This window comes from Pteropus vampyrus, unplaced genomic scaffold (assembly GCF_000151845.1).
Source record: "Pteropus vampyrus isolate Shadow unplaced genomic scaffold, Pvam_2.0 Scaffold66, whole genome shotgun sequence".
In the NCBI taxonomy this organism is placed as follows: domain Eukaryota; kingdom Metazoa; phylum Chordata; class Mammalia; order Chiroptera; family Pteropodidae; genus Pteropus; species Pteropus vampyrus.
In genome coordinates this window covers 2,274,386-2,301,510 of record NW_011888847.1, presented here as the reverse complement: position 1 = coordinate 2,301,510, position 27,125 = coordinate 2,274,386, and the positions used below count along the sequence as shown (strand labels likewise).

General features: G+C 34.4%; 1 protein-coding gene and 1 pseudogene across 5 annotated transcripts in view; one reads left to right on the top strand and one right to left on the bottom strand.

Annotated features, from left to right (window-relative positions):
- Window positions 1-18,728, top strand: part of SOCS5 (suppressor of cytokine signaling 5) — a 50,981-nt gene extending 32,253 nt beyond the window's left edge. For all 5 annotated transcript variants that reach the window (XM_011361324.2, XM_023531284.1, XM_011361326.2 and 2 more), the window contains one exon: window positions 14,524-18,728. In XM_011361324.2, the coding sequence (XP_011359626.1) occupies window positions 14,536-16,146 (1,611 nt within the window). In that variant the 5' untranslated portion in view covers window positions 14,524-14,535 and the 3' untranslated portion in view covers window positions 16,147-18,728. The remainder of the gene's footprint in view (window positions 1-14,523) is intronic.
- A 3,276-nt stretch (window positions 18,729-22,004) lies between these two features.
- Window positions 22,005-22,123, bottom strand: LOC111740654 (annotated as a pseudogene).
- Between the last annotated feature and the right edge of the window lie 5,002 nt (window positions 22,124-27,125).

Here is a 27,125-nt window from a genome sequence, read left to right as displayed (position 1 = left end):
AATTCCAAGAATGACCTTTTTTCATATATTTATTGGCCAAGTATATATTGATTTTGTGACTTTTCTGGACATGTCTTTTGCTATTTTTCTATTGAGGTGTTGTATTTTATCTTTTTCTTACAAATATAGTAACACTTTGTCACATATTGAACTTGCTCTGTCCAGCTTATAATTTTGTTTATGGCATATTTTTTCACATGTGAAAGTTTAAAATTTTATGTCATTAAGTATTTTGATTTCCTTTGGTTTCTTCAGTATTTTGCTTAAATTGGCTTTCCCTTCTCTTCTTTGAGAGGTCATATGGTTTCTTATAATTTACTACTATTTTTATGATAGGTTTATCCAGTTTTACAGCCCATTGAAATTCTCACCCATTCCTCTATGGGAACATTCGACATTACTAGATTTTAGACTCAGAAGTACAGAGTTTTCAAGTTTCAGAAAACTTGACTGTTAACTTTTTTTATTTTAATTCCCATCTACTTCCAAAAAGAAGAAGGGGAAAAAAAAAGATGATTGACCATAAACCCACACTTGAACATATATAAGGGAGTGGGAGGGGAATTTCCAGGTCTATCAGAAATTTATAAACTAAGGCTTTCCATTTGGATTTCCTGTTGGTAACAGCAGAAAATAAGTGAGTTATATGTTTTTCATTGTCTGCTTAAAGGAAGCATATCACTTTTTAAAGAGAGAAATCTTGGCAATAAAGTCAAAGAAAAATTTTTATGTAGGTCTTTATATGAGGAATGATGTCTTTGATACCATTTTTATAGAACATGGAATGATACAAGGCCTTTTATAAACTCAATAAAATCAGATTTTGGTTTATATATGTTTATGATTTTTCTAGTTAGAAATAGCAATTGTAGAATGGTTCATCCACCTTAGATCCAAGTGTTTAACCAGAAAGTTTGATATTATAAAAACTAGAGTCTACTGTTATTTGACAAGGTGGAGAATTATATAAGTGGGTTTCCAGAATTACCCACAAGCAATAACAGACTATATTTACCTGCAACACTTCAAACAATTGCAATGTATCTGTTTAAGTATCTTACTTCATTTCAGATCTGACAGAATGTCTAAGAATTTTTTGTTTTCATGAAATACTGCTTTCTTCATTATCAGAGAATATTGAGAATTAACTATACTTTAAACTGCTCAGTTCATCTTTGAAGCTATTTAAACTTACTTTATCTGTAAAAGAACCCTCATTTTTAAGCTGTATTCTTTGGAAGTAAGCTGTGGAGGAAGTATTTCTAGCGGGAGACAGGAAGGGGAAAGTTTGTGTTGACTGACAGAACATTATTGCTTTTACTAGTATTTTTTTAGCTTGCATTAAACTTGTAGCTTTTACATTGAACATTAAGTTAGCACCCGACTGAAACATGACTAGCTTTATAGTATAAGACTATCTAGATAACTCAGTGTGTTGGACATTGTGATTATACTTTAGCTTAATTGGACAGTAGTATGATTAGAAATCTGAGTTGTAACTGTTGTGCTACTGATAGAACTTTAACTTGAGTCTGTTTGTGGAATGCTATGAGTATAGCATTAAAAATATTCTAATATTAAAAAAGTCTGATATTAAAAAAAATCACAGATCTTTAAGGTTAGTCTATTCTGTTGGTTGTAGAGGAAGGACTACCTGGGCTGGCTAGAGACAGAGCGTTGCTTACCCTCTTTAATATCACCTCACAAATTACTTTTGGTTGTTTATTTACATTTTTAACTATTTGAAATATTAATTTTTTTCTAAGAGTTTTTTGGTTTTGCCTTCAGAAGGATTGAAGAGTGACCAGAATTCTCCCTTTTTAGAGAAAAACTTTTTATACACATAAAACAATCATTCGTTCATCTTTTTTCTCCAGGTGACACAATTTCAGCTATGTTATTTTTATATTCCTACATTATAATAATGAGGACAGTAATTTGTTGCTTTTTTGTCCTAGGTTCTTAAAGTGTGGAGGAAGTAGCCAGACATAGTGTCTCTTGGCTTTTTCTAAGGTGCTTGAAATCTTGGGGTCAATATTATGGAAGATGTTCTAGAGGGGAGTGAGAGCGGAAGAAGATAGCCTACTGAGGCAGCTGTTAAAACTAATATGTATGTGCAGATGATGTTGAAGACTGAACTTGAGAGAGGAGCTGTGGAGATGGAGAGGAGGAGTGGACCTGATATGCCTGCAGAGCATCTGGGCTGTAGACCACATTCTTACAGTTCACACTCCCTAGGGGAAGTATAAAGGCAGTGGTAACTCTAGGATATCTAGCATATTTTGTCCCCTGCCATTTAAATCTCATTTTGGAGCATATAGAAGTTAGGACTTGTGCTGAAGGAATTATTTTAAAGAAATATCCTATTAGTCTCTTTCCTTGCCCTTTAAGGTCACATTCTTTGTTACATTTTTAAAAATTTCAGTTTCCTCGTGTTTGTTGTTAGTATATAGATATGATTTGATTTTTGTGTTGATCTTGTATCCTGTGACCCTATGAACTTAGTTTTTGTTCTAGGATTTTTTTAATTAAGATTCCTTAGAGCTTTCAATGTGGACAATCATGTCATCTGAAAATGGAGAGTTTATTTCTTCCTTTTCAATTAATCTATATTTATTTCTTTTTCTTGCCTTATTGTGCTGACTGTCACTTCTCTTTTGACCCTAACCTTTTGCTATGGCCACCAGTGATAAGAAAACGTAGTAGTTAGACGGATTGATGTCCACCTGGAACATTTGCCTGGATTGGTGCTTTCCTTGTGCAAAGATTTTTAAATTACTGATTCTGAGTCTTTTAAGTGTTATGGGCTATTGATTTTTAATTTCTTCTTTAGTCAGTTTTGGAAATTTATATTTTGCTAAAATTCTATCCATTTCTTCTAAGTTTTTTAATTTATTGGCATAAAGTTCGTAATGGTCTCATCCTTTAAATCTTTGTTTTATATCTGTTTGTTCCCTTTTTTAATATCTTGAAGTATGTATTCATATAGTTTATAATCCCAGGCTATTATGCTTTCTAAGGTTTTTTGGTCTTGTTCTGGTAAGTGTACTTGTTCATAGCACTTCTGTCTAACTGCCCACCTCCTCGCCTTTTCTAATTTGCAGTTTCTAAGCTGCTATGCCCTTGGTGTCCAGAGAATAAAGTTTGCTTGGAGTAAATATGCATAGAGCAAGGGCTTTAAGTATTACCATCTGAGATCTTGAACTTTATTATAATGTCTTTTTTTTATGTAGTATCAGTAAATGTTGAAATGAATATATTTTATCACCTTTTCAACTTGTTTCTCAACTTTTGATTGATGAGGTTTTATTTCAGTTTTGTTAACAAGCTCGAGGTTTTTCTAATTTTTCTAATTTCTAATTTTCCTAATTTTTTAAAAATAAAATTGTATGTTATATGGTAGTACATAACACAAGACAAGTGTACTATTTGGAGTTCCTAGTCTATAATTTTGGCCAAAATGCTTCTCTTGGCATTAGTTTTCTTAAACGGTTAAAAGGTATTCTTATTTGCCTTTTCTTCTCCCAATATCCCTCCCAGATATCCTTCTAAAGAATAAATTAATTTTGAGATGTTTAAACTTTCTTTTTTCTTATACTGGTAGAAAATCTAGATCAAAAACAAGGAAAGTTGTCCTGATTATGTTTCCTTCCTTCCTTCCCTCTCTCTTCCCTTCTTCCCTTCCCTCTCTCCCTTCCTTTCTTCCTTTTTACAAATCATCAGATTATTTGAAGACCCTCAGTTTTCTTTAGGCCTAAAATTTGGCATATGAGATTAGTATCCTTTAGTTTGTAAAAGGATGATACATGTATTTAAGTATTTTTAGATAAAAAGTAAGAAAAACATATTGTAATAAACATAATTTTCTTTTAGTCTTTAGAGTCTTTGTATTAATTACAATACTAGACTGCTGGAGTTATAAAATGGTTATCCTTCCTAGAGAAGGAAATGGTCCAAATTACAACAGCTCACCTACCATTGATAACTGAATATTCTTTGTAAATTATTAGCAGGATCACAGTGAGCTCATTGTTAGGCAGTTCCCCAAATTAGAGATTCTTTTCTGGATTAAGGCTAGCCAGGGTAGTAGCTTGATCCACTAACTTCCTCAACTGAGAGTTGTGTTGTTTTGTTGTTATTTGTAGCTGCTTTTTGGTGTTGAGGGAGATTTGTGGGAGGGTTTGATGCCCTGTATTCTACAAAGCATGATCCATAGAGGCAGTGCCTACAGTACTAATCATATACAGTTGCAGTGCTTAGTAAAGTTGCTTGATTTGCCTAACTGAAGTAGCCTCCCTTGAGGTGGGAGATAAAGGCAGGTCTCACTCACCAGTAATCTCTCCCTAGACATAAAACAGCTTTGCTTTTTTCTACTAGCACCCTTTCCTGCCTTGAATTGGTTGTAAAACAGAAGCTACCATTTTTGAGCCACTATTATATACTCAGCTGTACTTACCTTAAGTCATGTTGTCCTCTTAAAAAACTCTTGTAAAAGGGATGATTTGTCCTGTTTTTAGATGGAATGGCTGAGACTTAGATTTCACACAGCTAATGAGTGCTTGAATTTGACTAGGGTTCTCTGAAGCCAAAGCACATGTTCTTTGTGTTCCAAGCCAGTCTGCCAGTAATTCCGGCCAGATAAGAAACGTTTCAGTGAATGGTATATTTGTTAATATATTACAAAAAATACTTGCTCCATAGAAAATGAAGCGTAACTTATTAGGATTTTATGCTTCTCTAGTGTGCAATATCTATATGGTAAAATTTAAATTGTGACAGTGTTTTATATACTGAAAAGGAATTTTGAAGCAGAAAAAAAAAAAAAATGAAGCAAGGACTATGTTCCCAGGCCTTGCCCAGTACTATACAGATTAGCTATGCTTAGTTTAGGTTGCAGATGAGCCGTAGCTTCAAATGCTAAGGAACATTGAAATCCCCATAGTGTCTCCTAGGAAGGTTATTAATATAACCTTCAGTCTGGCAGATATTGTACATAGGATAATATTGACATTTGTAGCATGACCCAGAAGAAAGGAAAGAGAGAATTATTTTTTTCTTTAAATGCCAGTTTATTATTTTTTTCATACTATATATACATAATTTTTTAACATTTTATTTTTTTTATTTTCTCCCTCTCCCCTCCCTCCTCCAAGAGAAAATTATTTTTAAAAGAAAGAAAAACTAAAGCTTTATGCTAGATAATACTGATAACGTTTTAAAAACCGCCGTTGAGTGTCTCCTATAAGCCAAAAGCTTTATAGATACGGTTTTTAATCCCCATATCTAACCCATGAGCATAGGTATTGTTAATTTTACCAAGAGACCAATTTAGGTTTAGAAATGTGAAGGAATACATTCAAGTTTACAGTATTCTTAACTGGTAAAGCTGGAATTCAACCTGCTCTCTTCCCACCACCCCCACTGACTGTCTCTTGCTTGTGCCCTAAGCAAAGCGCAGGCAGTGTCTCTGCAAGTGATTTGGGTTTAAGAATGGTATTTTGACAGCCTGGAACACCCTCATACATGACACTATGTGAGTAAAATTTAAGAAACATGCAAATTTTAGATGCTTGTTTTTTATTAGAACAAGAAACAGCCCTTAAATCGTCATTTTGGGGGGGATATTATATAAGACTGTGACTTAATTTGATTTTATGTTCTCTTTTTTCTTTTTAAAAATGGACTGCTATATTTTTCTTGATATGCAGAAATAAATATAAGAACTTCTTAAACTTCATCTCTTGAATTAGACATGTAGTTTCAAACACATTCTCAGCTGATCATGTAATTAAAAGTAATAGTCTAGAAAAGAAGTAGAACTTAGTAATGCCATCCACTAGTTATAGTAATAACAGAACATTTCTAAGTGGTGTTCAAGCCTACACAAAGGGCGATGACTTTCATATAACAGATAGGCATGGAGTGTAAACATCAAAACATTCACAGTAGGCCTGTGAATAAAGCTTTTGCCTTGGATTCTTTTGGTCAGAATATTATTTCACACATTACAATAAAATGGAACAAGCCACTAATTTTTTTTTTGAGTGTGGCATGTGCTATCTTTGTCAGATTTTAATATCAGTTTCATCATTTTTATGCTCTACAATAATTGAAAAAAATATAGAAATGATGTATTGCTTGAGGTTTTAAAGAGCTTATTAATGACACTACTCAGACCTAGAGTTGTTCATATACAGTCCCAAAATTGACTCGAGAAGAGGTAGAAAACCTGAATAGATTAATAATGAAGAAACTTAAGTCCAGGTTATTATTAATCTTTCAGTTGTATCAGTTTCTATATCTATAAAATTGAGATGATTTTTACTCATAGAGTTGTTGGGAAAAGTCAAATGCTTATATTAGTGCCTGGCACATGGTTAGCATTCAGTAATGTAAATTGTCATCACAGCCATCATTATCATCATTATTCTTCTCTTTTTTCAGCCTCCCATAGATTTTTCTGTTTTATTGGTTTCTTCAGGTACTCTTGAATTTATTTATCAATTTTAAAAATATAACTGCCAGAGATTTTCTTTTACTAGTCTGATCTTATCTCTGATATAGCTAACTAAAAAAAGAAAAAAAACAATACTGTTCAAAAAATGACAAAGGAATATAGTCACAGACATGAAAGAGACTTTTTAAAATTATACGAGAAGATTACATACAGCTTTTTTCATAAAAGCGAATGCACAGAAAGATGTTCACCAAAAACAGTAACAGGGTTTATCTCTGGAAGGTGAGATTTCAGCCAAGGGTTAGACTTTTTTTGGTATGTTTATGTAATGTTTTACTTTTCATATAATATGTGTGTATTTTATTTTTATAGGAAATAGTTTGTCATTTTTTCACTGTTATGCTCTAGGAACCGACCATCCACATACCTTTGTCATTATGCACTCAAGATTATCTTCTTAAGAGTATTGTTTCCCTAAATTGTTCCATGGAATAAACATTAGTAAATGTAATATCATTTATGATATACTACATCAGAGGTTAGCAAACTATGGCCCATATGTCAAATCTGGCTTGCCACCATTATTAGCTCAGAGGTTTTTGTGTAACCTCTGAGCTAATAATAGATTTTACATTTTTAAATGGTTGAAAAAAAATCAGAATATTCTGTGACAAGTGGAAATTATATGAAATTTGAATTTCGCTGACCTTAAATAGTTTTCTTGACATACAGTTATGCTTATTCATTTATATATTACCTATGGTTGCCTTCAAACTACAGTGGTGGAGTTCAGTAGGTGCCACAGAGAACCCATGGCCGCAAAGCCCAAGATATTTACTTACTATATGGTCCTTTTCAGAAAAAGTTTGCTGACCTCTGTACTAAATTAGAGAAACCTGTTTAGTGTTTTGTTCTGGTTGTTGGTTTTTGTTTCGGTTATTTTTAACGTTGCCCACTTTAGGTTAACTGTCTAGTCTAGAATGTGTGATAGCATGTTAAAGAGTCAACGTATTTTGATAAATATTGCCAAATTGACATTCAGAAGAAAAATTTGCAAAATATTAATAATGCTATTTTCTAAATAGTCTGCAATTTTCAGTTTTGAATTCCTCTTTTACCTAAGAGTTATGAGAGCTTTTTATTTTCCCAGTGGAATAATATTTGGTTATTCCCATTGTGGTCAAAATGTGGCCTGTATGATTTAAAAGTTTTTATTTTGCAGTGTATCATGTACAGGAAAGAATGCATAAGATGTAAATGCAGTCCAAAGACTACTTAATAAGTACAAACCATATACCCATTACCCAGGCTAAGAAACAGAAAATTACCAGTGTTTCAGAAGCCTCCTGGGTACCGCTCCCTAATTCTATACCCCTCCCTCAAATAGGTAACCATTTCCCTGCTTTTTATATTTTTATTTATGTGTGTGTGTGTGTGTGTGTGTGTGTGTGCCCGCGCGCGCATGTGTGTAACTATATATATGTGCGTATATATATATGTATAACTAAACAATATATTTGGAGGTTTGCCTGTTTAAAAGGTAAATGAATTCATAATGTATATATCTTCGGCATTATTTCTCTAGAATTATGTTTTGGAGTTTCATATGTATAGACATAAGAAACTATCATCCCTGCTGTATAGTAATCCATTATATGAATATACACTAAGGGACTAATGAGGCTTCGCTTAGATGTCTCAATGACAGTCTTAACTGTAATATTTTCTAAATTGAATTCATTAACTCCCTTCAACTCTTTACTTGCCCAAACTGCGCTATCTATTGTGTTTCCTGTCTCTGAAATAGCACTTCTATCCACTTATTTCAGCAAGCCGGAAACTTGGCAGTCATTTTTGACATCTCCCTTTTCTTCATTCCCTATTAATCAATCATTACTCCTGTAGATTTGTCTCCTAAATAGTTCAAATCCATCTCTACTGTCACCACCCTAGTCCAGCTCTTACTTGGATCCCTGCAGTAGTCTTCAGTTCAGTGTCAGTGTTCGTTCTTGTTGTCTTATGGATTGCAAAGCCTACCTCTTCAACTTCATCTTGGCACTCTTCCCCTCACTCATTAGTCAGTGTTAACGTTAGCCATTATTTATGCCATGGTCAATATTGCTTCAGGACCTTTGCAAATGTTGTTCCCCCTGCCTACAGAACACTGTCCTAATTCATTCTTACTCGTCCTTCAAGACGAAATTTTGAATTATCACCTCCTTAGAGAGAAATCTTTCTTACTTACCATCCCTTAAACTAGATCATGTCTCCCTGTTACCATTAAAACTTTGTACTACTCCCTCCTGGCAGTACTACAAATTTTAATTAAATGATTATTAAGGAAGACCTCTTATCTGATTCATTCAGGACCAGCAGTCTACAAAGTCTAATAAAGTACGAAATCATAAAAAGGATGCACACCTTAAATATTTTACTCTAAAAATAAGATTGCACATTCATTTGTCAGTCTTTCAATTAAGGGCCCAAGGCCTTGTCTTTGACAGTAGGTCCACTTGTTGCAGTTCCATATTGTTTATCTTGCAGAAACTATACCCATAATGTATCACTTAAGATTTCCAGTTTGAGTTTTTAAATAGTACAGGAATTTAGACTCTTCTGATGCATTCTGAGTTTAGAACATTTATAGATCTTTCCAATATTTTTTCTAATTTTTTAAACTATTTTCTTGCCTATACCTAATTCAACAGTGTAAGTATATCACTTTTATTAAATATTTTGAAGTCATTCAACTCAGTCTTCCTTGCTCTCCCACATTTCATTAGGTTAACGAATACTTAATTAAATCACATAATTAAAATAAGTGCAAGTGGCATGAACAGATTTGGAAGCTAACATAACTAACCCAGTGAAAACATAACTCAACCGGTGGGAATGGAAGTATCCAGGTATATTAGATAAGTGGGCTCCACATTTTTTGAATGCACATGATCTACTATATGAACATATTATGTATATTGTAATAGTTGAACTCTGAGGTTGAATTATATGACCATTTATTGCCTACAAAACAGTAATTTTATATGATTGAACATAATATTAAATAGCAGTATAAAAATTAAATAGGAATCCAGTTAGTCACAAAAAAGTATGTAAATAACAAAAAATAAATAATTTTTTTAAAACCCGGATGGTTCTCAGATTTTTTAAGGGGGACTATACCTATGTATAGCTATGACAGCCATGCAGCCCTGGATTTCTGGGCCAGTCTTAATATTAAACATGTTATCTTTTTCTAAAAATTATTGAAATGTCACCAAAATATTAATCAAAAGTTGAATCTCCTAAACTGCCTCTTGTACCAGAATTTGGCACAGAAATACTTTCATCAATCCATGTGTCCCAATTTTTGTTACTGTAACTGAAGGAATTTCTGTTGGAAAGGTATTATTATGACTAAGTAGTCTAGCTAGACTAAACAGTAAAGGAGGGATTTGAGTTGAGTCACATTCTTCCTCTTTATCCACTGTGGCATGCCATGTAGTCTTAAAACTTGTCGAACTCAATTTTTTTTTCTAATAAAGTGTGAATTAAATCTCATTGAAATGAATTCCTGGAAACTATTTCAGTTGTTTTGTGGAAATTTTGTAATAGATACAACTTGGCAGGAAGAGGGCCATTGACTGTAGTCTTTAATTTTTTTATATATGTAAATTTTTCTAGTAATGGAATTTGACCTCTAATTTTTTATAATTCTAATTTATAGCTTATCCTGTTAAATACCATGTTTCAACAAAAGCTGTTTAACTTACAACAGCATTATAAAACCAGTTTAAAATTATGATTGTCCTTGGGGAAGGAATGAGTTTTTAGAAATTTGTTTTAGAATATTTAAGGAAAGCTATGCAGGCATAGAAATGTGGAAGATTGTAATGGATGATGAACTTTCTTTTTAGAATCCATACAATTGAAATTTAACACATTTTTAGCCGTGTGTAACTTTATATAAAACCGTAAAGTAATTGAGTTGTAATTTAGGTCTCAGGGTTTTTTAAAAGTTGAACAACAAAACAAAAGAACCTCAAAACTGACATTGTAAGTATTAAGATAGTTGAAATGCCTTCCTGATTCTTATGTGGACTCTTTTATGAATCATCAGAATTTTTTAATTCCCAGTATTACAGCCGCCCACATAGCATTTCTCACATCAAGAAAAAATTCCACTTTCTATCCCCAAAAGGTTTGGAAGCATAATAGTCTTTCTTTAAATTAGAATATTTTGTCACAATTTAATCTATCAACAGTATTCAGATTAGGAATAGAGAAATTACTAAATTTTCATGTTCTATCTATAAAACTGAACCCAAAGGTTTAGTGTTAGAAACTGCCATCTATAACCTGGCAAGTGCAAATGTTTTCTGCATGTCTCACTTGTTTAATTTATAAACAACTGTATAAAGAGATAAGTGCTTTTAAATTTGGTTGCTTTCTAAAACACATTTTTCTGATATAATTTGCTTGTGAAAGAAATATCTTTAGATAGCTACAAAATATACATTATAAACATGGAGAAGAGAGACTTCTGCACCTCTTGAATATTACTCTTCTAGTGTCTACAGTGGTTTGGTTTATAATCTTAACACACTAGACCAGGGTCAGCAAACTTTTTCTGTAAAGGGCCAGGTGGAGAATATTTTAGGCTTCGCAGACTACATGTGGTCTCTGTCAATGTTCATTGTGGGCTTTTTTTTAAAATCCCTTTAAAAATGTAAAAACCATTCTTAGCTAGAATTCATACAGAAATAGGCCACAAGCCATATTTGGTCTTCAGGCTATATTTTCCTGACCCCTGCTCTAGATCAGCATTGTCCCAAAGAAATATAGTTTGAACCATATATGTAATTTCAAGTTTTTTAGTAACCACATTGAAAAAGTAAAAGGAAGCAGATGAAATTAATTTTAATAATATATTTACCCAGTTATATCATTTCAATATGTGACACTAGCCACATTTCAGGGGCTCAGTAACCACATATATTGGATAGCACAGCTCTAAACCAGAGCTACTCAAACTATTGGCCATGAATTGGTGCCAGTCTATACAGTTCATTAGCAGTCTGTGACAAGTTAGGTATAGAAATTAAACATAATAAGCATTTAAAATATTTTATAGCAATTTGACAGTTTTTTTATGTTCGTTCAATCTAATAGAAAATCGACACTTGCATTTCATGTCTTTTTTTACATTTCATATTTCCAGTAATTTATTCTTATTATATTTCACCAAAAAGTCAGTCTGCAAAACTAAAAAGAAACTGGCTCTTCATTACGAATAGTTTAAGAGACACTGCTCTAGATGGTCTCTCTTAGGATTCTGTAGGCCTCTTGTATACATGACAAAAATAAAGAGAAATGGTGATGAAATTATGGCAGGTAGTTTATTTAAGACCATTCATACCCCACTGCAGAGCAGTGTCCTTTTACTTCTGTCTTTTAGATCTACCCAAGCAGAAGGAGCTTCTGATTAGTCTGTTAATGCTGATGGATACCCAGGGATCATCAAACACTTGTGGAAAGCCTCTAAAATAAAAAAATAATAATAATAAAAAACCAGAGATTTAAAAACTTGAGAAAAAGGTACTGAGAAGAAACAGATAAAAATATTTGAAATGTTAAAAGAAAAAAAGCTATTTTAAAATTTTGTATCCTTAGAGAAATGAGATATTACATCCAAGAAGTTAAAATAGCTATTAAAAAGAACAGAGAACAAGAAAATGGTCTTGGAGATTAAAACTATGATAAGAAAAATTTAAATGCAATAGGGGTGTTAGAAAGTGATGCCAAAGAAATCTACCAAACAGTAGAAGAGGAAAAGAAATGCAATATTGAAAAGAAAATATACGATAATCAAAAGAGGAACTAAGAGGTCTAGTATCTAATAAAAAGGACTTTCAAGAGAGAAGGAAGAGGGCAGTGGGAAGGACATTGAAAAGGCCCAGCACAATAAATGTGAAAAAGGCCCACGCTAAGGATAAAGAGAAGCAGCTATACTTTTTCATGAAATAAAAACAGATCATATAAAACTAAAAAGTGGTAAGATATTGGGCATTTCAACAGCCCCACTAGAGTAATGCCCTCAAAATTCTGAGAGTAAATTATTTCCAACCTAGAAATTTCACAACCAATAACAATATGAACATATTACCTAGAAATGAGGAAATACCAGCAGAAACAGCTGAAAGAATTTAAAATAATTTTGCTTGATTCTCTGGGCATCAAGGATGGAAAGGATGTAGCAGACAGTGCTGTTTTTTGTCATAAGCTGTGTAGTAATGTTTGACCTTTGAAACCATAAATGTATGAATTAGGTAAAAATAAACAACTTAAAAATAAATGAGATTGAAACTAGGCTAGGAGGGGCCTAGGTTATTGGAAGAGTACATCTACAAGGATTTTGTAGTCATCAAGAATGAGGCAAGAATTAGTCCTGTATATAACAGGACTGTGAGCAAAGAACAGAAATCTTGCTGTTAAAAAAAAAAAAAGGATAAAAAGCATATTCAGTTCAAATGGTATAAGCCTCAAAGAAAGCCTACAAAAAAGATTTTTGCAAGGAGAAGGAGGGAAAATGTTCTGATAAAGTTTAACAAAATTTAACAGTTCCATCTAATAGATTTTATTAGAACATGTACCACCTACCATGCAAACTCATATGTACCTAACTATATGCTTTTAATAAAGAGTAATCTGAAAGTACCTTTCATGATTTCAGAAACATAAAATCTCTGTTTTCATTGTCATTAGTCCAAGAGCATTGTTAGTCCAAGAGCTCTTTCTGTAAGAAACTAAAGGGAAGATATATCGAGTTTAAGAAAGTTTATTCTTTGTTGTTATCTTAACCTTAGTCAGCTTCTCGAAAATACAAGTATTTATGATAAAGAGGATTAGTCAGAATTATGGAAGGATCAATGACTCATTACTATTAAGAAAAAATACTCAAATAGCTTAGAATCTGTATTAGATTCTAAACTGTAAAGAATAGTAAATAATGAGATAATAATCATGAACAAAAAATTCTGGGGAAAAGGAGTGCCGTATTGATTAAATGGCAAAATAGAAAAAGACATCTTTTTAAAATTTCTGCTGTCATGTGACAAAACCAGTTGAATTTTAAGTTCAGGTTTTTCCATTTCTTCTAACGTTGGCTTTTAGGTTATTGAAAGAGACTGTACCTGTCAATGTTGTAATCTTAAAATAATTTATTTGTAAAGTGCCTTAAACTGCTTAAAATTTTTATAGGAACAAGAATAAAGATGTCAAATTGCATGTTTTTGTTTTTGTTTTGTTTATTATTACAGTATCATAATTTTTTTCCTATAACTCTAAGCTCTTCTAGAATTAAGAATTGAGAAGCTTAAAGACACCTTTCCATTTAAACTTGAATATTATATTCTTTCCTCCTGTTGTCCTTTCTACTCAAACTGCTTCAAAATCATGGATAAAATTTGATACATTGTAGGGTGGGGAGGGAAGATAGGGAATTTTGACAAGTGGTTGACCTGGAAGCTTTAGATTGCTAGATGAGTGGAGTAGCAGTTTGGTAAATGAAATTGGGAAGATTGCTACTTACAGGTTTTTGAATTAGTTTTAATGTTATACAAATGTCCTCATTATAACTTTTGAGAAGTTGAATACAGCTATGTTTCAGCAATACAGAATCTATTTTTCCTTTTAATACTTGAGAGTGTGCCTAAATTATTCAAAGTAAGGAGACAATCAATGTCCTAATGAAATTAGGTTGATACATGGTAAAAAGAAACCGGAGTTTAATTGAGAGGGTTTATTTCCTTTCCCCTGAGTTCTGAATATTCTATCTAAAAGGAAATGGTAAGTGAGGACTAGTTGAATAACGGTGCAGAGCCACAAAAGGGCCTGGTGACCTTAAGACTACCGGACAGAATGTTCGCCTTATCACCTTAGCACTGCAGTGTAAGGCGAATTCTTGACCAGCATCGCTGACATTTCCATTGAGAAGGAGTGGGTGCTGTCTTTTCTATTTCCACATGCCACTTTAACTTATTTTTCTCCTTTTCCTGTTTTGTCTTTAGATCTTATAATCAATGGATAAAGTGGGGAAAATGTGGAATAACTTCAAATACAGGTGTCAGAATTTCTTCAGTCATGAGGGAGGAAGCCGTAGTGAAAATGTGGACATGAACTCTAGCAGATGTTTGCCCGTGAGAGAGAAAAACAGCAGTATGGAAGACTCCGCTCCTCAGCAACAAAGTAGTCCCTTAAGAGAAAACATTGCCTTACAACTGGGATTAAGCCCTTCAAAGAATTCTTCAAGGAGAAACCAAAACTGTGCTACTGAAATTCCTCAGATTGTTGAAATAAGCATTGAAAAAGATAATGATTCGTGTGTCACCCCAGGAACAAGACTTACAAGAAGAGATTCCTACTCTCGACATGCTCCATGGGGTGGGAAGAAGAAACATTCCTGTTCTACAAAGACACAGAGTTCACTGGATACTGATAAAAAGTTTGGTAGAACTCGAAGTGGACTTCAAAGGAGAGAGAGGCGCTATGGCGTCAGCTCTGTACATGATATGGACAGCGTGTCCAGCAGAACTGTAGGAAGTCGCTCTCTGAGACAGAGGTTGCAGGATACTGTGGGCTTGTGTTTTCCCATGAGAACTTACAACAAGCAGTCGAAGCCTCTCTTTTCTAATAAAAGAAAAATACACCTTTCTGAATTGATGCTTGAGAAATGCCCTTTTCCTGCTGGCTCAGATTTAGCCCAAAAATGGCATTTGATTAAACAGCATACAGCCCCTGTGAGCCCACATTCAACATTTTTTGATACATTTGATCCATCCTTGGTTTCTACAGAGGACGAAGAAGATAGGCTGAGAGAGAGAAGACGGCTTAGTATTGAAGAAGGGGTTGACCCCCCTCCCAATGCACAAATACATACATTTGAAGCCACTGCACAGGTCAATCCGTTGTATAAACTGGGACCAAAGTTAGCTCCTGGAATGACTGAAATCAGTGGAGACAGTTCTGCAATTCCACAAGCTAATTGTGACTCAGAAGAGGACACAACCACCCTGTGTTTGCAGTCACGTAGGCAGAAGCAACGTCAGGTATCTGGAGACAGCCACGCCCACGTCAGCAGACAGGGAGCTTGGAAAGTCCACACACAGATTGATTACATACACTGCCTCGTGCCCGATTTGCTTCAGATTACAGGTAATCCCTGTTACTGGGGAGTGATGGACCGTTATGAAGCAGAAGCCCTTCTCGAAGGGAAACCTGAAGGCACATTTTTGCTCAGGGACTCTGCGCAGGAGGACTACCTCTTCTCTGTGAGCTTCCGTCGCTACAACAGATCCCTGCATGCCCGAATTGAACAATGGAATCACAACTTTAGTTTCGATGCTCATGACCCATGTGTATTTCACTCCTCCACTGTAACAGGACTTTTGGAACACTATAAAGATCCCAGTTCTTGCATGTTTTTCGAACCATTGCTTACTATCTCACTAAATAGGACTTTCCCTTTTAGCCTGCAGTATATCTGCCGTGCAGTAATCTGCAGATGCACTACATACGATGGCATTGATGGGCTGCCTTTACCATCAATGTTACAGGATTTTTTAAAAGAGTATCATTATAAACAAAAAGTTAGAGTTCGCTGGTTAGAACGAGAACCAGTCAAGGCAAAGTAAACTCCCTTGTCCCAAAGGGCATTAACTAGGTCTGCTTTTACATGCATCAGACAGTACACCTATAGCAAGCACACATATCAGTGTTAGGTTTTTTTCAGTACAGTATGTAAGCTTAGTGTTAGTATCTGTCAGATGCGATCTGCTGTTACTCAGAAAAACTTGGTGCCTATTAGGACAACAGGATAGAACTACACGTGTTCAGTAAGACTACAGGAACATTTTGCCAATTTAGCTAACCATTTGGTTTTTAATGGCTGTAGTAATTGAGTGAGGCAACTCTGGGGCATTTGCTATGAAGAATTCTATTTCTTACTGAAGAACAAATTGTTAATATTGGATGAGTATTTCAACAGTGTGACTAATGTTTGAAATTATTATATTTTCTAAAAATTTTTCTATGACCTTCCAAAAAGTAGTGGTGTTCGTAGTTACTATAAATCAAGCTTTGGAAGTCCAAAAAATAAAGACTGCCTTCCTTTGGGGGGAAAAATGCAATTATCTGGCCACAAGGGCATAGTGCAGTTCACTTAAGTGTTGGTAGAGTTTATAGTCAGTCTCCTTTTCTCTTCTGCAAAAGGTACTGTTAAGTAAACCAGGTGTTCTAAATAGTAGTTCTTAAAATTTCAGATGTATAAAGTTGGTAGGAGACTTTTATTTAAAAGCCTTAGGTATTAATTTTTTTAATGAGTGCTTTAACTTAAAACACATTAGGAATAGCTACTGCAGTGTAGTCCTGTGTGTGATTTTTAAAGTCGACATGTGCAGTTTAATCGTTGATTCATTAACATCGGATCTTTTCCTATGCCCATGATGAGTTTGTGAACCATGGAGGAAATAAGACTAGAAGATGCCCAAACAAGTCAGATAATAACTACAGTGGTTGCTGATGTTGAGATTATTGTTAAACTGTAATAATTTGGATGGCAGTATTTATCTCTTTGTTGTAAACTCTCATAGCTGAATTGCTTAAGTACAATTTATAGAATTTCAGTGCAGTTAATTTTTAATGGAAAATCTGAAACCTAAATTGCAGATTTAAAAGGTACTGTACAACCATTGTATCTGTAAATAACTATACTTAGCACCTTTTTGTCACTTAGAATAGTATGCAATACTACTTGAGTGAGCTATTTTGGAAGTAATGCCAAGTTCTAGTGTTTGCTTCTTAGAATTGAACTGAATTTATAGTTCTGTCCTAGACATTTTGCACTAAAGTAGTCGAATTCATTCTTGTGTCTTTCGTTAATGTGCTCTGTACCACTGGTGAGTGCTCCTTAGTTTCCTTACCTGCTGCTACAGAAAGTTATTTTACATCCCGATGGCTACTGCCAAGGCTACAAAAAAGAAAAGCTATATTTGTATGCAACACTAACCCTTTGACTGCTAATATATGTTTCTGCTTGCTGTGCCTTGTTATGGCTGCTTTTTTGTGCTAATAAAGTATGTTTGGTGTTCTCCTTGTATATCTGCTGTTTTATACATTTGCAACAATTTCTCTTGTAAATGGAATGGTTTGGGGTTTTTAAATAAGCATTACTTGACAACCTACTATAGTCAATGCAGAATTACTGTACAGCCTTTGTTGACTTATTCTGAGTAAGCTAACTCTAAATTTAATGCTGTATATCTTTCCAATCATAATTACATATACTGTGGAACAGTATCCATACTTACTGCAAATTACTGTACAGTTTAGATTATAACAAAAAAAATGAACAGAGAAATATTGACTAAACCTATTGATTTCTCTGCTTATAAGTGAAAAATTGAAACTATCGATGACATGTCATAATAAATGAGTATCTATAGCCTCCCACTGCACCAGAAACAAGTTAAATGAAGTCAGTGCCATTTATTGGTTTGGGGACCATTTTGATGAATAATAAATGCCCAAAATGTAGAACTTTAACCAAAGATTTGTCCATTTTAAAACAAAATGGGGATTGAAGGGACTTAGAATCCCTGTTATTTCTAATAGAAGTCCCTGAAGAACATATACCAAAGTGTTTGAGAACTTCATCCAAACCTACTTTAAAGCATTATGTGCAATTAAGTTGTTATGACATAATTATACTGCATAATTGTTGGGTTCGTTTTCTTGAGCTTAAAATGTACCTGGAAAGTAAACCTCTTGGGGGAAAAAAAGTCCATACTGCTTTTTGGAGAAGGACTATATATTTGCAAGCAAGATCTTGTTTTAAAGAGGTAACTTGAAACTCTATGAAAGCACTTGATGTTTTATATGCTTGTAGCAAATTGATGTTCTAATTGTAGTTTTATAGAAAGTATCAATGCTTTTATGTATTTCAGAACTTTCATATGTTAAATGGAAATTGTTTTAAATGTGTAAATATTTGAGTTTATGTAAGCATGTATACACTGTGCTAAAAGTCACTTATGTTTCAGTTTGTGTGTAATATTAATATGCAACATTTGGTTTAAATTTTTTTCTTAAAATATCAGTGGCTTAACGTTTTAAAAAAGAAAAATCACCAGCATGAAGTTGCACCTAAGTCTATATTCACTGTGTCTTTTTCTGGATCCCATTGTAGTCTGTCAACTAAATTTGTGTTTTTGTGGTCTTTTGGAAGAACATTTTAATACAAACCAGGAAACTTTAGAAGTTTAGACACATCTTCATAGTGAAGGAATTAATTCAAAGACAGGTTACTCTGATTCATATTCATTCTCATTTTTTCACTTTATCATTCCCTCTCTACATATGTATATATACACATTTGTGATGTTAATATTACTTTAGACAATAATATTACCATCTGATTTCAAATCATTTAGAGGCCTTATTCTATATATATAGACTATCCTTGTGTCATTCTAATTTAATTATCTGCACCTAAAGTTTAATCTTGCTACTTTTAGTTTTGTTTGTAATACAGTCACCTTATGAAAAGAAAGCATTCATCAGTATTTTCTGGTTAAACACAGTAAAAAATTTTTTGAAAAAAAGCTTGGTTAAATTAAGAGTCATAATTAAATTTATATTTCTTAGACAAAATTTAGCGCAAATAATCATACCTCATAAACTGATGTTTTCTTACGGTCTATTAGAAAGTTTATATAAGATTTATAATCGCTTGAACCATAAAAATTGACACTTCTGAGCTTCATTTTAACAAAATGTGAAGTTTATGAACCCCGTATTTGACATTTAGATCTGGATGCAATTTATTTTTATCCAAAGCTGCTTTTGCTCCCTGGCAGTAAACACTAATTTGGTAAGTTTTATTGATAGCGGTCTTAGATCTCATATTTTTGTAGCAAAGCTGTAAAATTGCTTCTTGGTAGAGGGAAAGAGGCTAATGAGTGAATCAGGATGTCTGGGAAAGATGCAGAAACTATATCCATCTCTGAGAATGTGTTAACACAGGGCACATCACACCAGTTTGTTCACTTATTCTATATCTCATACAGTTTTACCTAAATGAAATTCTATAAAAATACAGAGGGCTGACCTAAAGGTGAGAAAAGTTTCCAAAGGGGACAATACTGCTTGTTGTATGTGCATGAAAACTACATATCAGTGAGGTTCAGGGGTTTTTTTTTCATATTCAACAGCTGATACAGAACACAGACTCTCTAAATGGTATGTCCTAAGGAGGTTTAGGGTGAGATTTTTGTGGAAGATGGGTGGTGGTTTGCGGGGAGCAGGTACAAGGGTTGCCATTGCAAAGTATGGATTAATTGGAACGAGTTTTCATGCCCAGGAAGCTTGATTGAACATTTAGACTCATTTCAGCCATTCATATATTTTGTTTGAAGACCCATGTGCCAGTCACCATTTTAGGTGACGGGAATACACATTGGGGTATAAGACATTTATATGGTTGTTAGGGGAATAGTGACCTAGAATGGTGAGAAAATTATCACCAAGATCAAAGAAAACAGCATTTTGCAAAGGCCTGACCACTTAGGGCTATGAGCCCATAGTAAGGAATTTAGATTTTATTCTGAAAGTGTTGGTAAGCCATTCGGAGGCTTTTAAGTAGGGGGAATGACTTGGGCAAAATAAGGGAGACTGTTGCAGTCATCTGAGTGACAGGAGGTGGGAACCTGGACTGGAGTAGTAGTTGTAGGGAGAAATCAGATTCTAGATATATTTTGGTGGTAAAGCTTGACAGGATTTGGCGATGGACTGGATGTGAAGAAGAAATCAAAGATGACAACAGTTTTGACCTGAGCAAGGATGATAATGTCATTAGCTGAGAATTCAAGAAAACCGGTAGAAGAGCAAATTTGAGGGTGTAAATTGAATCCTGCCTTGGAAATGCTGAGTTTTGAGATTCCTATTAATTATCCCAATAGATACATTGAAAAGGCAATTGGAAGTATGAATATAAAGTTAAATGGGGGAGTAAAATATGGGGAGATACTATATGGATAGTATTTAAAACTATAAGGCAGGATGGCAACAGCTAGGAATTTTGCATGGGTTTAAGTATTTCTTTGGGGGGAAGTCGGCAACATTTACCTTTGCATGTTAATTCAGAATTCTCTCTCTTTTTTTTTTTTTTTTTTAAGCAAACTACTTGCCTAACTTTGCTCTCATTTTAAAACTATCCACATCAAATTTGGTTGTCATGCTTTCCATGTCAAGTTTACTTGTGTATTTTTAGTACATATTTTTATAAGAAATGGAAGTTCATTATGGAATATTTAGAAAGTACTGAAAATTATAAAGAGTCAGTACCAAATTAAAAAGCCCATATTATCTCCTCTACTGTCACCAACCCCAACCTTCTGCCTCCCAACTCCCACTTTGTAATCTTCCAGAGGTAACTGCTATTAATGTGTATTTTATTCCCTTCCACTATTTCCATGCATTTTTAACAGTTAAGAAGATCAAAGTTTTTAAAATACAGATATAGATCGATGGTAACATGCAGAGATGGGAAGAGTCATAGGCCTCGAAGCACTTTTAGAGGGTACACTCAGATGTGCTCCAAATTCTACTCTTCATCTGATTCAGTGTGGACCTTGTTTTCTTAGATCACTTCAGACATTAAGGCAGGTCAGTCAATGTTTAGAATAACTGAGATTGCAAAGGCCCAGACACTAGATGGTTTCTTGAAATAAAATTTCATTAGAAGATGAGAACCCTCACCTCATGGATTTACAAACTAGTGAGGACACGGGCAAATACAAAGATGTATAACAATAATATATGAAAATAGACCAAGGAAAAAGTAAGAAAAACTGGTTGCATGCTTGATAAGGAAAAACAAACATGACCCAAGTGGAGGCAGGGTGATTTGATGTCTTGGATTTGTTTCATCACAAGAATGTCTAAGAATTTGACTTAGCAGAAGATGGTAGAGAAGCAAGGTGGGGAAATAGAGTGGTATGCAGCAACTGGAGAGGGGCAGGGCTGAGGCAGAAAAACCCCTTGATTGTAGCATTTGAATATGAGAGACTGAAGAGTCTGAATTTATCTAGGTTCTTAAGCAAGATAGAATTAGAAATTATGCCAGAAACTGCAGAATGGAATATAATGGGGGGAGATTGGAGGCAGGAAACCCTGTGAAATTTGCCTAGATCAGATAACACTGAAATAAACTGAAGAGTACATCTGAGAGAAGGTGCAGAAGAAAAAAGCACAATTCTGGGTAAGGAAAAGCAAGCAATTTGCACGCGAGGTTTCTCGTTAAATATGGCATCGTTTCTCATTTAAACAACTCCTAAGAAAGCCAAGTTAGTGTCTCCTATTTAACATGAATATGTGTACTGTTTTTATTTTATTTTTATTTTATTATTTAAGTGAGGCAACCCTTGGTTGACCTCACAGATTGCAAAGACCTTGTCAGCTTACAATCTCTTATTTTTTTATTTTTATTTTTTTACGCCTATAGCACCTGGTCTTCCTAGGTGGTCTCCCATCCAAGTACTAACCAGGCCGTACCCTGCTTAGCTTCCGAGATCAGATGGGATTGGGCTTGTTCAGGGTGGCATGGCCATAGGTGTCTTGTTTTTAAATAAAGCTAACTATAGATAGTATAATTTGAAAGGTACCTTTTTAATGCAAAGACTAATATTTGATCAAATAAGAAAAACCACCACTTCTAGCCACATTTACATAGAAAAAAATTAGGAAAATTAGGTAGAACCTAAACACCAAAAAAAAAAAAAAAAATTGTGCTTGACAAAAGTGCTGAGAAATGGTGGCGAAATAAGATTTAAGAGGCAGTTGTTGAATTTAATCCCCTAAATGTTGTGATTGGTTACAGTAAGTGGTCACATAACGTCACCTATAGGTTCTGCAACCTTAAGCAACGTGACACAATGAAACTGATTTTACCATAGGCTAATTGATATAAACAAGAGTTATGGTCCTATGGCATCTTACCAACTTTACAACAAAACAATAATTCGAGGACCTGCTGTGGTTTTTCTCATTTCTTAATTTTATTAAGTGAAAACGGCATTGAATTTTTATTTAGAAGTCAATATTACATTTAGAAATGTATTACTGCCTGACATTTATTTCTCTAGATATTTACTAAGCATCTCTAACGAGAAACCCAAGATTGTATTTTTTTAACAACGTAAATTGCTGAAGTGTTTTTTTCTCATCTGTCTTAAAATATATACAATTATGAACTTAATTTTATATTTTATTTCCTATTTTTTAGGATGAATTATTTTAAATTTATAGTGCTTTTCTCAAACTCTAAGATATTTTTAAAAATCAAACTAGAATAATTAAAAGCTTTGTCACCTAATTTTATAAATATTTTTCGGTGCCCTCGGATATAATTGAGATAGCATTGAATTTTAATGACATTACAAGAATAGAGAAATACTTTGCTATAGTAGTTTCAACACTGAATGATATAAATTTGTAAATCATATCTTTAAAATATTGTCTTTTCGCAATTTCTTTCCTAATGCTGTTAATAGAATTTGAAGGCCAAAATTCATTCTTAAAATTTGGCTATGCTAATTTTTTCATTCTTCAAACATATATTGTGAGACGCAGTTTAATTTATTGGTGACATGAACAAAATAATTGTAAGGGCCTACGTTTGATCTATAAACAATTCTGTCAGAGGCTGGGTGACATGCCTAAAATGACCCCAGAAGAAAACTGCCAGAATGGCTTCCTGGCCAAGCGAATAAACCATGTACATACTGACAGATTATCATGTAATAGGGAAGATTTACCTGAGCTGCCTGGGTCTAATCCTTTACTTGTCTTTGATACCTGACTTAGAGGGGTTTAGTAACTTGTCCAAAGTCACAGAGAGTGAATGTCAGAGGAAGAGTTCAGACACAGGTCTGAGACCAGAACCTAAGCTCTTACCCACTACACTTTACTTGTTGGATCCTAATTTTTGTCAGCTGAGTTAATATTTCTTTCGACACTTTGTCTTCTTTTATTGTCATCTCAAGATGACAATAGATTGTTACAACTGATAAAAATAGATTCTAGACCATTGATAAAAGTGTTGAAAGAACAGGCCACTAGGATCTCCTTGATTTATATTCTCCAATCATCTGAGGAGTGTTTCCGTCTGTTTCTCCAATTTTATCTAGCACTGCTCTGTCTTTCTCACTACTCCTGTCACAATGTCTCCAGCACTTCATTGTCTTTCCCACTTCAGGGCCTTTGCACATGTTGCTCCCTCCCCAAATTCTCATCTTCCTACTCTTCCACATAGCAAAATTGATTCTGCTCATTTTTTATATCTAAGCTTGAATGTCACCTCCTCAGGAAGACCTGATCATGCCATATGAAGATTTCCCCCTTATTATTCTCTATCTTTGCCCAGCCTTTGTTTTCTTCAGTTTTTATTACAAAAGCTTGCAAATGTTTTCTTTGGGTTTTGGGGTTTTGACTCTCCCTCTTGAGAAACTCTCAGAACAGAGACCATGTGGTCTCTCTTGTTTGCTCTTTTATCCTCCGTGCCTAGCAGAGTGCTTAACACAGAGCAGAAACAATATTTGTTATAAATTAACGAGTTAATCCACTTAATTTTATTTATTTCTCTACTGACAAAAAGATGAAAATCTTATCGCATGTCCTAAAATCTATATTGTTCTACCTATTTCCATAATATACTGTTTAGTATGTCTTGTCCTAGGAAAAAAGATAAGATTTTTGGTGAACCCATGCTGGTTCCCGGAGATTACCACTCTCTTTTCTAAATTCTCACAAGCCCTATCTTTAGTAATCCACCCCGGAATGTTTCCCAGGATTATGCCACATTCATTGGTCTGAAGTTTGTGGAACCTCCTGCCGCTCCTTTTTAAAGCTAGGACTCTAGTCTTCCAGCATGCCTTCCATTTTGCTCAACACCTCTGATGACTCAGCCTTCAGAGACCTTCTTTGGGGACTCTTAGTTTTCTGGAAAACATTAAGCCAAGGTATTTGAGCATATTTATAGCAGCTCTGTTTTTTCTAGAATCTCTTCATCCTTTTGGACCATCAATTCCTTCCGGCCGGTATTCATTCTGCCTTTTTCAGAAAAGGTAGAAGTGTAATAGGAATTGGATAGCTGAGTTTTCCCATCATCCTTTAACATTTTACCACTGACTCTTTATACATCATCTGCTTATCTCAAATATAACAAACTGTGTGTTTACATTGAAATGCTTTCCTGGTAGTAAGATCAGATATCTTTGTTATGCATTTGGATGATAATTTTTAAACATGCCACAGCTGTGTAGCAAAAACAGGTGACTCTAAAACAGTGCCTCTTAAAAAGCTTGCACTTTAAGATGAAATATGCTGTTGTAGATGCTAAAAGTACAACTAGATCCAGGTTTCTCCCACTATCCAAAAGTAGAGCGTTCCTATGAAACTTTTCATAAGCCAAAATGATGTAAAGCAAAGAAATAATTAAGACACTAAGTCTTACTAACTAATGCACAAAATAAGTCAAGATACAGCACTGATGCTCACAGACACAGTTCAAAGCTCTGGCGGCCTGAAACTGAGAAACGGAGTGCGGTTCCAAGGGAAGGAGGCTGGAGGGCCACGCTCACTGCTCAGGGGGCGCGCTGCCTCTGTAATGGCTCCCTGCAAAGTAAACGCTGAACGCTTTTTGTCGTATCGTAAAAGTGAAAATCCTCTTTAGATTCCTTTTAGTTAGCAAAAGCAGGTACTAATGTAGGTCTTTCGTAGAAGTGAAGTGGCGTCATGTGACCTTTGGAAAATACCTGTATTTAAAAGAATACAGAGTTAGGTATTTTATCAAAAGCAAAAAATTGGATATGCCATATCTGAAACTTTTAACCCCTTTCCCATTTGGAAAAAAAAATGCACCTCGCTGCCAGTGTTAATTTAACATCAGGCATAGGAATGCTATGCTTTCTAGGCTTTGACGTTTTCAAAGATGGAGAATTACTATATTTTAGAAATGGAAATATCACTACTAAAAACAGCTATAAATAGAATGATGTCATTTGTTTCCAAAGACTATCAATATACTAGAGCGATGCAAAAATAATAATAAAAGCAAGATATTTCATGGCAAACTTTGGGGGTAAGGTTAGGACCATAATCCACAAATTGTCTTGGGGTGAACACTGCTGCCATGAACAAATATTCTTGAGGCAAATGGGAAATAGATTAAAATTGTTTCAGAGTACATTTCCTACAAAAAATACAAATCGTGTTTTCTGCCTGAATATCCAGAATGCAGGGCCCTGGGAATGATAAAATCAAATGGACACATCTCTACTTTTTTCCCCCTTCATTTGTTTCCCCAATCTTGTTTTCATACTTAGTGTTCAAATCCTCTTCCTTTATATGGTGTGATTTTTTAAAACATGCATTTTTTTTTTGTTGTTTTCAAAGTTCTTTGGGTAGCTTCTAGTGAGTTCCAAGACAAAGAAGGAATATGATAGATGATAGGGAGGTAGGTGAGAGAGAGAGAGAGAGAAGTAATTGCTTTTATGACCTTAAAGCTATTTAGTAAAGCCACGAAAGAATGCTGCTTTGGAAATGGAGAACTACTCAAAGTATGGCATCATGTTTTCAAATAGACTGTGATTATAGTCTCAGTTCACCGACCTGAACCTCTAGTGGTATAGGTATAGGATTGCTATTTCTTCAATCATTAAATGAGGGAAGAGACTCAAGGGGACTGACTCATGATCATATTTGAATGGATGAGATGTAGGTGTGGAGTCTAATCTCTTGTGGTGTGGGCACAAAGCTATCCATCCAGGTAGCTTTAAAAAAGAGCTAAGGAGATAATTAATATGATGGCCTTCCTGTGGTGAATGGAGACACCCATGGATAATATGCAGAACAAATGAATGCCTTGGGGAACACTAAGGCACTAGTCTTATGACATTGGAGGTCACTATACCTGTGAAATAACAGGCTGTAAGTTATATGGTACTTTGTCATTTTTTCAGGGGAAAGCGATGCCCTTAAATAAACATATGAGATCTTTTGAGATTTTAGGGAGTTGGAGGGAGGGGGTGGTAGCAGACTTGCGTCCAGCTTGGAAGACTTGACCACTACTCACGTCATCTTGGTCAAATCACAATTTCTCTTGGCCTTTGTTGCTTCTTGTCATAAAATATCTGCCTATCTCACAGAATCATATTTTGGAAATTATCTCAGATAAGAAATGGCAGATAAAGCACCAGTCATTTTCAGAACTCTGTGACGTTTGGAAAAATGAACATTTTGTAATTTGTGTATATGAGTTAATATAAGACAGATTTACTTAAAATAATTTTTAAGCTAAGAAAGTTCTTTTTATAACACTTTTCTTCTGATAAACTAATTTCTTAGCTGTGTAGCTATTGTCAGACTGCCCAGGTTGTGCCTCAGCTCAGCTACCTACTAACCAGTAAGTTTCTTAACTCCTCAGGCTTATTTTCTTCATCTATCTCATTAAAAATATGCATGTTTAAAAAAATCACACCATATAAAGGAAGAAGATTTGAACACTACCACCTTGTGGTGTGGGAATACTATATTGAATGATCCTTGAGAAGTGCAT